Raw genomic sequence first — 13,176 nt, 5'->3', positions numbered from 1 at the left:
CCATTATACCACAGGGAACAATACTAGATATTAGAGATAGAGGGCCATGAACTGCTAGAGGAAATGGAAACCTCCTGCAGCCTTGTTATATGTGGCATCTACTCTATATACGCAGGACGAGTCTTCCTTACTCTTTCCTGCATCCTTCCTGCTGTATTTCAGTTTCTATCATCACTTTCTCCATTCAACCCTCGAAACAGCAGATTGGGCAGATGATATCATTGTGTTCTTTTTACCAACCCCTACACTATGGCACCATTCACTGGGCACATTCAACCAAAAAGGGCTGATCTTCGGTTTGCCGGGTGCCAGTATTTGACCCATGTGAGATTAATGACCTATCCTATTAATATCTAAGCCCCGAACAACCTCTTTGTGATCTCTAAATAAACCAAATATACAGTATGCTGTATAGAAATATTTCCAAATGACTTAGTGCACAAAAGTAGGTCGTTAGCAGTTTACTCCAAAAAATAATTTCTTGACGGTTGTACTAAACAGTTTTAAACTGGAGACTGATAAGCAATCTATCCCCAAAATGAACTGTTACTGACAAGCAATGGATGGAAAACTGTCTTCTAATCTTTCACTGATGGCTGCTAAGGGTCTAGTCCTAAGATATAACTCAACCAAACCTGACAACAGACCAGTACCACTTTATACCATTAATGGAAACTGTCCTCTAAGAAACTGTCACTGTCAACTGAGACCAAACCTCTGAAGAAATGATTTACAATATAAGGCTGCCACACACATTAAGCCAATCTCAGTCGAACCTGCTGATATTAACGGACTCTGACTAGTTTAATGTGCATAGGGGCCTCCCAACTTTAATGTCAGACTTCAGTTCTCGGAGAGATACAGTGGGTATGGAAAGTATTCAGACCCCTTTAAATTTTTCACTCTTTGTTTCATTGCTGCCATTTGGTAAATTCAAAAAAGTTCATTTTTTTTTCTCATTTATGTACACTCTGCACCACATCTTAACAGAAATGTAGAAATTTGTGCAAATTTATTAAAAAAGAAAAACTGAAATATCACATGGGTCGTAAGTATTCAGACCGTTTGTTCAGTATTGAGTAGAAGCACCCTTTTGTGAGCTAGTACAGCCATGAGTCTTCTTGGGAATGATGCAACAAGTTTTCGACACCTGGATTTTGGGATCCCCTGCCATTCTTTCTTGCAGGTCCTCTCCAGTTCCGTCAGGTTGGATGGTGAAAGTTGGTGGACAGCCATTTTTAGGTCTCTTCACGGAGATGCTCAATTGGATTTAGGTCAGGGCTGGGCCAGTCAAGAATGGTCACAGAGTTGTTCTGAAGCCTCTCCTTTGTTATTTTAACTGTGTGCTTAGGGTCATTGTTTTGTTGGAAGGTGAACCTTCGGCCAAGTCTGAGGTCCAGAGCACTCTGGATGAGGTTTTCATCCAGGATATCTCTGTAACTTGGCCGCATTCATGTTTCCTTCAATGGCAACCAGTCGTCCTGTCCCTGCAGCTGAAAAACACACTCATAGCATGATGCTGCCACCACCATGTTTCACTGTTGGGATTGTATTGGGCAGGTGATGAGCAGTGCCTGGTTTTCTCCACACATACTGCTTAGAATTATCACCAAAAAGTTCTATCTTCGTCTCATCAGACCAGAGAATCTTATTTCTCAGAGTCTAGGAGTCCGTCATGTGTTTTTTAGCAAACTCTATGCGGGATTTCATATGTCTTGCACTGAGGAGAGGCTTCCATCAGGCCACTCTGCCATAAAGGCCCGAGTGATGGAGGGCTGCAGTGATAGTTGACTTTGTGGAACTTTCTCCCAACTCCCTACTTCATCTGTGGAGCTCAACCATATTCATTTTGGGGTTCTTTTTTACCTCACTCACCAAGGCTCTTCCTCCCAAGACTGCTCAGTTTGGCTGGACATCCAGGTCTAGGAAGACTTTTGGTGGTCCCAAACTTCTTCCATTTAAAGATTATGGAGGCCACTGTGCTCTTATGAACCTTGAGTACTGCAGAAATTCGTTTGTAACCTTGGCCAGATCTGTGCCTTGCCAAAATTCTGTCTCTGAGCTCCTTAGCCAGTTCCTTTCTCATTTGGTCTGACATGCACTGTGAGCTGTGAGGTCTTATATAGACACATGTGTGCCTTTACAAATCAAGTCCTATCAGTTTAATTAAACACAGCTGGACTCCAGTGAAGGAGTAAAACCATCTCAAGGAGGATCACAAGGAAATGGACAGCATGTGACTTAAATAAGAGAGTCTGAGCAAAGAATCTGAATACTTATGACCATGTGATATTTCAGCTTTTCTTTTTTAATAAATTTGCAAAAATGTCTACATATCTGTTTTTTTTTCAGTCAAGATGGGGTGCAGAGTGTACATTAATGAGAAAAAAATGAACTTTTTTGAATTTACCAAATGGCTGCAATGAAACAAAGAGTGAAAAATTTAAAAGGGTCTGAATACTTTCCGTACCCACTGTAAGTCGATGCCAGAGATGTCTGACAATGGCTCTCTCGCAGTGACCAAGCACTCCTGTGTATGGGGGAACCAGGGAAGATAGCTGCCAGCAGAATTATCAGCCAAACCATTGTTCAGCTGATGGGTATCTCTTGTGTACGGGCCCTTCAGTTTAGCAGAGGCAATACTAATGCCCAATCCTTATATCCCCACCCAACACCAGATGTCTGGAGGTCCTCCCTCCATATATACATTAGATGGTTAGCCGGACCCGTTAAGGCTTGTCAATCCTGAGGCAAATGGAATGGCTCTTGTTAGATGACCTATGCTATAATACATGAGGCTGATGAAATCTCACATCAGTTTTATCTGTAACCAATCTAGACATCTACATTCCCATAGATAAAACAATGGCTTTATTGTTTTACAGACGTGGTGAAAACGCCCTTACCTTCTGTGAACGCTTCCCACTGATACAGACGACCCATGAACTCCTGGTTGTTAAAAGTTGAACATTGTAAAGTTCTTGCATCAAGTAGACCGGCCGGGCACGACTGCAAACAAACAAATGAAGAGATATTGTTTTTTGCTGTATTTGGAAAAATGTCCATAATCAGTAAAAATATCACATGTTTTTGAATACACTCAAGAAAGTCGATTACCCTAGATCCTAGAAACCCATAGGTGAAATATGAGACAAATGTGGAAACCATATTTTAAAATACACCACAAATGAAGCAAAGACCTCACGAGTCACGAGACAATCGGCAAAAATCAAAAGGAATAGCCCATCATGGTGCCAAGTTTTACCCCCTAGAAAATAAGGGCTTGGTGTTTGTTTCCATGACTGATGGGCCAACTCTGAAGCTTCTGTTGTATAACAATGCTGTTTCTCTTGAGGGAGACATCTGGCACAGGTTTATGCCACGTAATGTTGGACAAGCTGGGTCGTCTTTTTTGGTTACACTCTTTAGCAAGGAAATTTTTGCATAGAATTCACTGCAACTAGCCAGGGAGGAGAGATTGTAAATAATAAAAAAAACTTTTACTGCTGTTGTTTTTTAAAAACCTAGAAAGGACAACAATGTACAAAAAACACCAATAATGATTACAATATAAAGTGAAAGTGCTCAATAAACCAATGCTCATATAGAAGGATTGGGTTTGGTCTCACCATTGTTCCATGGCAGACCACTGTCATGCAGGCAGGATGTAGAGGCAGAATCGATCAGGGGCCATATCTATCATACCCTGTCGTGCCCCATGTTTTGCTCCCACCCTGACAAGGGCAGTACCCAAGTATGAGTCGATGAACTGCTAAAAGGGGTTAAACAAAAGCATAACAAAGTTCCTGCAATGGCAGGTAACTAAAAAGAGTCTAACTGGTCATGTCAGAACCCTTAGGAGCAGTGGTTCTCATGCGTGTCTTTAACCCTTTATCCCCTTTTACCCCTGCAGTTCACCTACTGCCCTGATTGGAAGAAAGACATAGAGAGGTTACATTGTCTTTTTTGGGGTAGCATTAGGGTAGCATCATACTTGGGTACTGACCTTGTCAAGTGGATGGAGTAATAATGGGGCACGACATGGTATGAAAGATATGGCCCTTGATCTATTCTGCTTCTACATCCTGCCTGCATGACTGGTCCATCAAGGAACATTGGTGAGACCAAGACTTTTGTATGTAGTCCAGTCAAAATACGAAAAAAAAATCCTTTACCCTGAATAAATTCCAAGAAAGCGTTTTATTGTTTTTTTTGGTAGTATTACATGTAGGGAAAAACATACTAAAAGTTTACCAAGATAGGGTTACCACAAAGGGTCCAAATGTGACGTCAAAGAATATGGCCGCCAAAGCTGTAAAATGTTAAATGCGACTCGCCTTTCAGTGTCTATCATATTTCTTTTACAATTACTACTGTGGCGCCCCCAGGGGTATGGTCGCCACACTGGCTTTGCCTTCCTCCAGGGGAGGGTAATGCCAGGCTTGGAAGCAGTGATGGGTCTCTCCAGCAGTTAACCTAATGCATGCAACACAGTTCCACTCCGGGCCAGCAGGGGGAGCTCTGAACAAGGATTGAGGAGCAGAGTGCTCTCTGAGGGTCAGGAGGAAGGAGTAGTCAGATTGTGTGAGGAGGTCCACGTGTGCAGACGTGTGGAGCGGGGTGGAGGTTGAGCTTCGGGAGGAGAGCTCCCTCACCGCTAGAGCGCAAAGACTGGAGCCTGGTCTCCACGGTGGTATGGATACTAACGGTCCTGCCACAAATACCAGAGGAGGAGGAGGCTGTAAATGCCCTGCTCCCAGCAAAGACTTGGAACACAACAGCAATTAGATAGCCAGGACTCAGGAGAGGAGTCCCCGAGAGAGGCTACAGCTGTCTGTCATACAAGTATAGTTCTAGGAACATCTGAAGAGAGGCATTCCAGAGTAACTAAGTACTGGAGTGCTTCACACCACAAGCGCTAGGAAGGAGACTGCACAGCCCTTCTGCTGAGAGAGAATCCTGATCTGCTTCCAGGCTAACCTGCTCCAATACCATCTGGACTGCATATACTCAGTAATGGTAAACTAACTAAATCCCTTATTATTACTATTATTACTACCTTCATGCAATTTTTGCAATATATTTTTTCACTTTTTTATTCCAGGATATTTGTTTTGTGTTTTGCTTTTGGTTTTCTCTGTGTAAAGGTCATGTGTTCATATGCAATTACATTTTGCATGCACATTAATTTACTTTTTCTGCTCAGACCCAGTTTCTCAGTAATGGTAAAGAAACTACAACCGCTGTGTCTTGTCTGTTCCCTACGCTTTCGGCACTGCTACATTCCCGTGCCAGCTACATCTACACTGCCCTGGGACTACAGCTCCACCTGTGGGGAGCTTTACCATCTAAGCTGCACATACCATCAGTCCCAGCGGATCTGTATGCAGCGTTGGCCTAACAGCACATTTGCCAAACACCACGGGTGGCGTCACAAACTATTCTACCAATAACTACATCTCCCCATTACTTGGGCGCCCAGGGCCACGGACCGGGTCATTGCTGCTGTGACACATCCCCCTGACACCGGCCCGGTACCGAGTACACCACAGCCCTGGGAGGGCGACCCAATTTGGCATCACGAACAGGATTACGGAGCCCGGTATCCCCGGGTCCTGTGTGCCATAGACTGTTTGTGAACTGTGTGAATTTGGCGCCATTTGCCGCTATTGCCGCGCTGCTTGGCGCGTGCGGGAAGAAAGAGGCAGGCCTTTGTGGGCGGAGCCTGCCGCAGAGCGCGAAGAAGTGAAGTGCCGCGCGGGAAGAGAGGACAGCGCGCGAGAGGGGGAGGAGATGAGGCCTATAGTCTGGAGCATCGGGCCTGTGGAGCGGCCGCCGGTGAGCTCATACAACCCTCGGCCCTGGCTAACGTTAAATGGGGGGGAGAAGATGTCCGCGCCAAACGGCGATGCAGCGGCCAACCCCGCGGTACCACCAGGAGGAGCGCCCGCCGCAGCGGTCCCCATAATGCCGCTATCCATGCCCTACATACCGGGAGCGGCCTGGCTACCGCAGTACTCGGGTGAGTCACATACCCTGAGTGAATTTAAAGATAGACTGTGCAGCTTGTTTAAAGTTTACCCTCTGTCTGAAGACCAGAAAGTGAATATCCTGATTGGACAGCTAACGGGTGCAGCCATGAGAGAAGTGAAAGCCTGGCAGGACACTGATAAGGACACTGTTGCAAAGATCCTGGCCAAGCTGAGAAGCACTTTTGACACCCGCACTGCAGCTGAAATCAAGATGCGGTTCTTTGGCTGTAAACAGAGGGCGCAGGACAGTATCAGGGACTATGCCCTCAACCTGCAGGAGGCGCTGCGAGCAGTTAAGCAAGTTGACTCTGACAGTGTGAAAGAAGAAGACAAATTGTTGAAGGAGCAGTTCATCGAAGGACTCCTGTCCAGTACCCACAGAGGACAGTTACGCATCATTACCCTGCAAAACCCAGATTTGAACTTTGCTGAGTTTAACGACAGGGCTAGCCGGGTACTGCAGGAACCAACTGACAGCCGTCCAGCGCCCCTGAGGCGCCCAGCGATCACTTACCATCAGGAAGCTACATCCTTTCCTTCCATCCCTGTGGAGGCTGATGCACAGACCCTGGATAAAGACCCTACAGAGGAGCTGTGTCTTCAAGTCCAGGAGTTGACCAAAGGAATGGCTGCACTTACCAAAATCGTGCAGTCCCTCCAGGTGTCCTCCAAGGAAAAGATCCAGCTCGCTTCCAGTCCAGAGGATGTCCCGTGGCTCCGGAGGAGGAAAGCCCCGCCACTTCGAGGAAGGAACAACGATCGCTACGACCAGGACGGACGTCCCATCTGTCGCCGCTGCTACAAGGCAGGTCATCTTGCAAGGTACTGTCCTTTAAACGAGCAACCCCTGGGGGCAGAGGGCCGACCCCCAGGAGTAGGATCACCAGGCCTAAGGAACTGGAGAGCCAAGTATGTGGGAGGGAGACCGATCCTCCCTGTGGTGATTGATGGCATCCCCATGAACGCTTTGCTGGACACTGGCTACCAGGTGACCACTATGTCGTATATTTTGTACAAGAGGTACTGGGCTGATTCTGAACTCACCCATGGCCCCACTGATGAACTAACTGTAGTTGCTAGTAATAATAATAATAATAATAATAATAATCTTTATTTCTATATAGCGCTAACATATTCCGCAGCGCTTTACAGTTTGCACACATTATCATCACTGTCCCCGATGGGGCTCACAATCTAAATTCTCTATCAGTATGGCTTTAGAATGTGGGAGGAAACCGGAGTACCCGGAGGAAACCCACGCAAACACGGGGAGAACATACAAACTCCTTGCAGATGTTGTCCTTGGTGCCGCCTGGTCATACCTTGCCGCAGATTGGATGCAAGGAAATTTCTGTTAAAGTGGGGCGGGTGGAGCTAAATTCACAAGGTCTGATAGTTGTTGATATTGACTGACGTGAATGTAATCCCATGATAACTCTTTGTACAAATGTAATTGAAAATTGTCTGTCCGAGGTTATTGTCTTGTTACAACAGGTGGCTGAGACTGCTGGTTCCGGTGAACAACGAGTCCTGCAGAAGGAGATCTGAGCCCTGATGCAAAGGCAACAGGTAGAACTCTGGCGGAGAGATTGGCAGCGACAGAGTGAGTGATGCTTTTCCCATTTTAATACCCCCAGATGTGAAATGTTGGCTTGGTGTCGGGCTGCCATAGGGCTCAGAGGGCAGGATTACCAGGCATTGGTAAAGCCAGTATATTCGTATAGCAGGCCCACTGTCCTGACAGCCAGAGGGGTGGTTGATGTACGAAAGGGGAGAGTACCTGTACGCCTTTTGAATTGTGGGGAGGAGGAAGCCACAATACCTCAGTACGCCACAGTTGCTAAGCTGCTCACTGTTAATAACAACTCATTGCAGGCAGCAGAGCCTTTGGTCTCATCCGATCCGGTGGAGGACAATGGCCCTGTGAAGCAGCTAGAAGAGTGGTGCCAGCAACTGCAGGTGGGAACTGATTCTACACCTTCATACCAGAGAAATGGGGTTTACAGAGTGATGCAAGAGTATGAGCGGGTATTCAGCAAACACCCACTAGATTTTGGGCAGGCAAAAGGGGTGCAACATCATATCCCCACTGGAGACCATCCACCCATAAAGGAGAGGTACAGACCTATACCCCCAACACAATACCAATGTGCTAAGAGTATGTTGAAAGAGATGAAGGAAGCTGGGGTCATTAGGGACAGTTGAAGCCCATGGGCAGCTCCAATAGTGTTTGTAAAGAAAAAGGATGGCATTATGAGAATGTGTGTTGATTACAGGAAAATTAACAGTATCACACATAAAAATGCCTACCCATTGCCTAGAAATTAGAGTCATTAGCTGCACTTAAAACTGCTAACTACTTTTCCACCTTGGATCTCACCAGTGGGTATTGGCAGGTTCCCGTGGCAGAGGCAGACAAGGAGAAAACCGCATTTACCACTCCAATGGGTCTCTGTAAGTTCAATTATATGCCATTTGGACTCTGCACTGCTCCAGGAACGTTTCAACGGCTGATGGAGTGCTGCCTGGGACTCATGAACTTTGAAACAGTCCTGTTGTACCTGGATGATGTCATCGTTTTCTCCAAAACCTATGAAGAGCATCTGGAACACCTGGCTGAAGTGTTTGAAGCTTTGTCCAATTTTGGCCTGAAAGTGAAGCCTTCAAAATGCCATCTCCTGAAGCCTAAGGTACAGTAACTCGGTTATGTGGTCAGTGCAGAAGGTGTGGCACCAGATCCTGACAAGGTCACAGTCATCCGGGACTGGACGAAGCCCAACAACATCCATGAAGTACGCCAATTCCTGGGACTGGTAGGTTATTACCGGAGATTCATCAAAGGCTTTACTGAAATAGCCATACCGATGCAAAACCTTCTGGTGGGGCAGTCCAAGAAAGGCAAGCAGAAGAATTCCACATTTGAATGGACTGAAGAGTTGGAGAGGTCTTTCACCAGACTGAAGATGGCTCTCACAGGTGACGAAGTTCTGGCGTACCCAGATTATGACAGACCCTTTGTGCTGTACACAGATGCCAGCAACGTGGGATTGGGAGCAGTACTGTCGCAGGCACAGAATGGAAAAGAGAGAGTGATCTCCTACGAGAGCAGGAAGCTGCGTCCCACTGAGAGGAACCCTGATAATTACAGTTCTTTCAAGCTGGAGTTCCTTGCCATAGTCTGGACTGTCACCGAAAGGTTCAAGCATTACCTAGCATCGGCCAAATTTACAATCTTTACGGACAACAATCCGTTGACCCACTTGGACACTGCCAAGCTAGGAGCACTGGAGCAGTGATGGATGGCTCGGTTATCCAATTATGATTTTACCATCAAGTACTGGGCAGGGCACAAGAATGCCAATGCTGATGCGCTGTCCAGAATGCCTAATCTGCCAGCTGCAGGAGAAGACCCTGAGGCTCTCGAAGAGATAGAGTTGCCTCCCTTTCACCGGCCACTTGCGGCCCAACGTGCTTAGGGAGTGAGAAACAAGCGGTCTGGCTTGAAGGAAGTCACTCTGAACCCACAGCCCCATCATGACTGGGCAGAAGCGCAAGATAATGACCCTGCAGTCCGCCTGGTGAAAGAGCTACTGCTACAAGCTGACTCACGCCCAGATTCGAATGCTCCTGAAGAAACCCAGCATTTGTGGAAGTAAAGAGGTCGGCTGTTCATTTATGAAGGGAAGCTGTGTCAGAGGAGTATCAATGCCCGCACACATGAGCTGGTCTGGCAGGTGGTGGTCCCAAAGAGAGATGCATCAATGGTCCTAGGAGCATACCACAATGGAGCTGGACACTTTGGATGGAAGAAGTTGGAAACATTGCTCCGAGAGTGGTTCTACTGGACTGGTATGCGGAAGGCCATTGAGAGGTGGTGCTGGGAGTGTGGACAGTGTAACCTGCGCAGAAAGGATCGAGACAGCCAGAGAGCTCCCTTACAGCCAATCATCACCAAACAGCCCCTGGAGTTGGTAGCCCTGGACCATGTGAAGCTGGTTCCAAGCTGGTCAGGCTACCTCTATGCCCTTACCATTGTGGACCACTATTCAAGATTCCTGGTGGTTGTGCCCGTCAAAGATCTAACGGCCAGGACAGCGGCCAGAGCATTCCAACAGCACTTCTGTAGACCACATGGTTATCCTGAGAGGGTGCTGACAGACCAAGGTCCAGCTTTCGAGGCAGAAGTGTTCCATGAATTTTGCAACTTATATGGGTGTGAGAAGATCCGGACAACACTTTATCACCCACAGACCAATGGCAAGTGCGAGAAGATGAACCAGGTAGTGATTGATTTACTGAAGACATTGCCCTTGGAGGAGAGAAATCTGTGGCCAGAAAAGTTGCCCGATCTGGTGGACCTCTACAACCATATCCCAGTGAACTCTACCAACTGTACTCCAGCGTACCTGATGAGAGCAAGGCCTGGTAAGTTGCCTATTGACTTGGCCATGGGACTCCTGACACCTGAAGTAACGTCACCAGATGCTGACTGGGACAAGGAGAGGCAGCAGCAGTAAAGAAGGGTACAGGAGTGTGTGGAGAAGAGTCTGGCTCAGGCAAGGCAGAAGCAGGAGAGACTTTATAACCAAAATGCACCTGCTGTTCCTTTTTCGCCAGGAGAACAAGTTCTCAAGAGAAAAAGAAGACTGCATAAGCTGGATGATCAATGGGAAGAGGAGCCCTATACAAGTCTGCCCTCGAACTTTGATAATGCCAAAGTATGCCTTGTTAGCAAAGATGGAGGAGAGACCTCAGCAGCGGTATCCAGGGATCACTAGAAGTTATGCCCTGACCAGTTGAAAGAAAAGCGGGAGGATCAGATAACATCCCACCTACAGAGGAAGAAAAGACAGTCAGTACCGTGCTGGGAGAGTTCCCTGCGAATTGGACTAGTGTTAATGATGCAATCGTGGTGCCGGTGTTGTTATTTCCCCAAGTAGAAGCACAGGAGGATAGGATTCAAGAAAACCCTGAAGATCGAGAAAATCAGGCAACAGAGGCCGCACCAGCAGTGGAGTCAGAGAACCCTCGCCCTGCCAGTGGTGAACCTGTCGTGCCCGTGGTGAGTCCAAGAGTTCACAGACCAGTTAGTGTCCCTGTGCTACGTAGAACTAGAGCATTACACACTACACCGGTAGTTAGGACCAGACGGTTGGTAGGGACCACTACAACACCTGTGTTACGCAGATCCACTCGTACCACACAGGGTGTACTACCAGTTAGGTTCCACCTATAAAGTAAAATGTGAATGCTGAAATTGAATGTAAATATGTAACTGTTTTCTAAGTTTTGTACCTACAGGTGACCTGTAAGAGTCATCTTTGGTTTGTTTTATGGACACAGAACCACAGGACTTGTGTGTGGTCAAAAACTTTACTTATAAATAGTTCACCATTTGCCAGGAATGGACCATGGACATTGATGTTGGACTTGTCATCATAGGATCATTTTAGAGCACTTGGTTTTAGTACATTTTTCATTTTTTTAAAATCTTGTACAACTATTACTGTTAAAATGTTTATATGTTGTTTTTCATGCTTTTGTTCAGCCCAGGAGTGCTGACTTGCACTAGGGGGGAATGTGGCGCCCCCAGGGGTATGTTGCCACACTGGCTTTGCCTTCCTCCAGGGGAGGGTAATGCCAGGCTTGGAAGCAGTGATGGGTCTCTCCAGCAGTTAACCTAATGCATACAACACAGTTCCACTCTGAGCCAGCAGGGGGAGCTCTGAACAAGGATTGAGGAGCAGAGTGCTCTCTGAGGGTCAGGAGGACGGAGTAGTCAGATTGTGTGAGGAGGTCCACGTGTGCAGACGTGTGGAGTAGGGTGGAGGTTGAGCTCTGGGAGGAGAGCTCCCTCACCGCTAGAGCGCAAAGACTGGAGTCTGGTCTCCACGGTGGTACGGATACTAACGGTCCTGCCACAGATACCAGAGGAGTAGGAGGCTGTAAATTCCCTGCTCCCAGCAAAGACTTGGGACACAACAGCAATTAGATAGCCAGGACTCAGGAGAGTCTACAGCTGTCTGTCATACAAGTATAGTTCTAGGAACATCTGAAGAGAGGCATTTCAGAGTAACTAAGTACTGGAGTGCTTCACACCACAAGCGCTAGGAAGGAGACTGCACAGCCCTTCTGCTGAGAGAATCCTGATCTGCTTCCAGGCTAACCTGCTCCAGTACCATCTGTAATCAGGACCCTGGACTGCATATACTCAGTAAAGGTAAAGAAACTACAACCGCTGTGTCTTGTCTGTTCCCTACGCTTTCGGCACTGCTACATTCCCGTGCCAGCTACATCTACACTGCCCTGGGACTACAGCTCCACCTGTGGGGAGCTTTACCATCTAAGCTGCACATACCATCAGTCCCAGCGGATCTGTGTGCAGCGTTGGCCTAACACCACATTTGCCAAACACCACGGGTGGCGTCACGAACTATTCTACCAATAACTACATCTCCCCATTACTTGGGCACCCAGGGCCACGGACCGGGTCATCGCTGCTGTGACACATCTCCCTGACACCGGCCCGGTACCAAGTACCCCACAGCCCTGGGAGGGCGACCCACTACTATTATTATATTTATTATTTAATGATTTATTTATCTTCTTTTACAGAGCTGAGAATGATGGAAAGTCAAGAAACTTGCCCCTTATGCAGCCATGAAGTAGAAGATGACGGAGAAAGAGTGGTGATTGGTGAAAGGAGCTGAAGGGATCAATAAAGCCAGTATTGAGAGGGGCGTTAGCACTGTGGTAGCTGCTGGAGCAGTGGTGCACAAGAGATGTCGTATGAACTACATAAACAAGAAGCAAATAGACTTGCATAAGAAAGCTATTTCTGTTCATCGTTCACCTGCCAAGAGAGGTACACGGGTATCTACTGGATCCTATGATAGCACGACGCAGTGTTTGTTCTGTGGACATGAAGTGGTGAAGACAAGATCTAGTAGTGATTTCGATGACTATAGCTCTGTTAAAACGGATGGATTTGTAAGGTCCATCTTTTCACATTGCAAACAGCGTAATGATGACTGGGCAATCACCATTCAAGGGAGAATCGCATACTTTGGGAAGGACTTACATGCTGCAGACTGTCTGTATCATCGTTCATGTGACAATAACTTTCAGGCAAATTACGGAATTC

General features: G+C 47.0%; 1 protein-coding gene across 2 annotated transcripts in view; it reads right to left on the bottom strand.

Annotated features, from left to right (window-relative positions):
- The window catches only part of ADAMTSL4 (ADAMTS like 4), a 236,808-nt gene that overhangs the window by 150,038 nt on the left and 73,594 nt on the right, over nt 1-13,176 (bottom strand). For both annotated transcript variants that reach the window (XM_073567228.1, XM_073567227.1), the window contains exon 5: nt 2,907-3,009. In XM_073567228.1, coding sequence (XP_073423329.1) covers nt 2,907-3,009 — 103 coding nt within the window. The remainder of the gene's footprint in view (nt 1-2,906; nt 3,010-13,176) is intronic.

Source organism: Dendrobates tinctorius, unplaced genomic scaffold, assembly GCF_039654945.1.
Source record: "Dendrobates tinctorius isolate UK_male_01 unplaced genomic scaffold, ASM3965494v1 ptg000019l, whole genome shotgun sequence".
NCBI classification, from domain to species: Eukaryota; Metazoa; Chordata; class Amphibia; order Anura; family Dendrobatidae; genus Dendrobates; species Dendrobates tinctorius.
The sequence above is the reverse complement of the archived record's forward strand: the minus strand, read 5'-3'. Positions and strand labels throughout refer to the sequence as shown.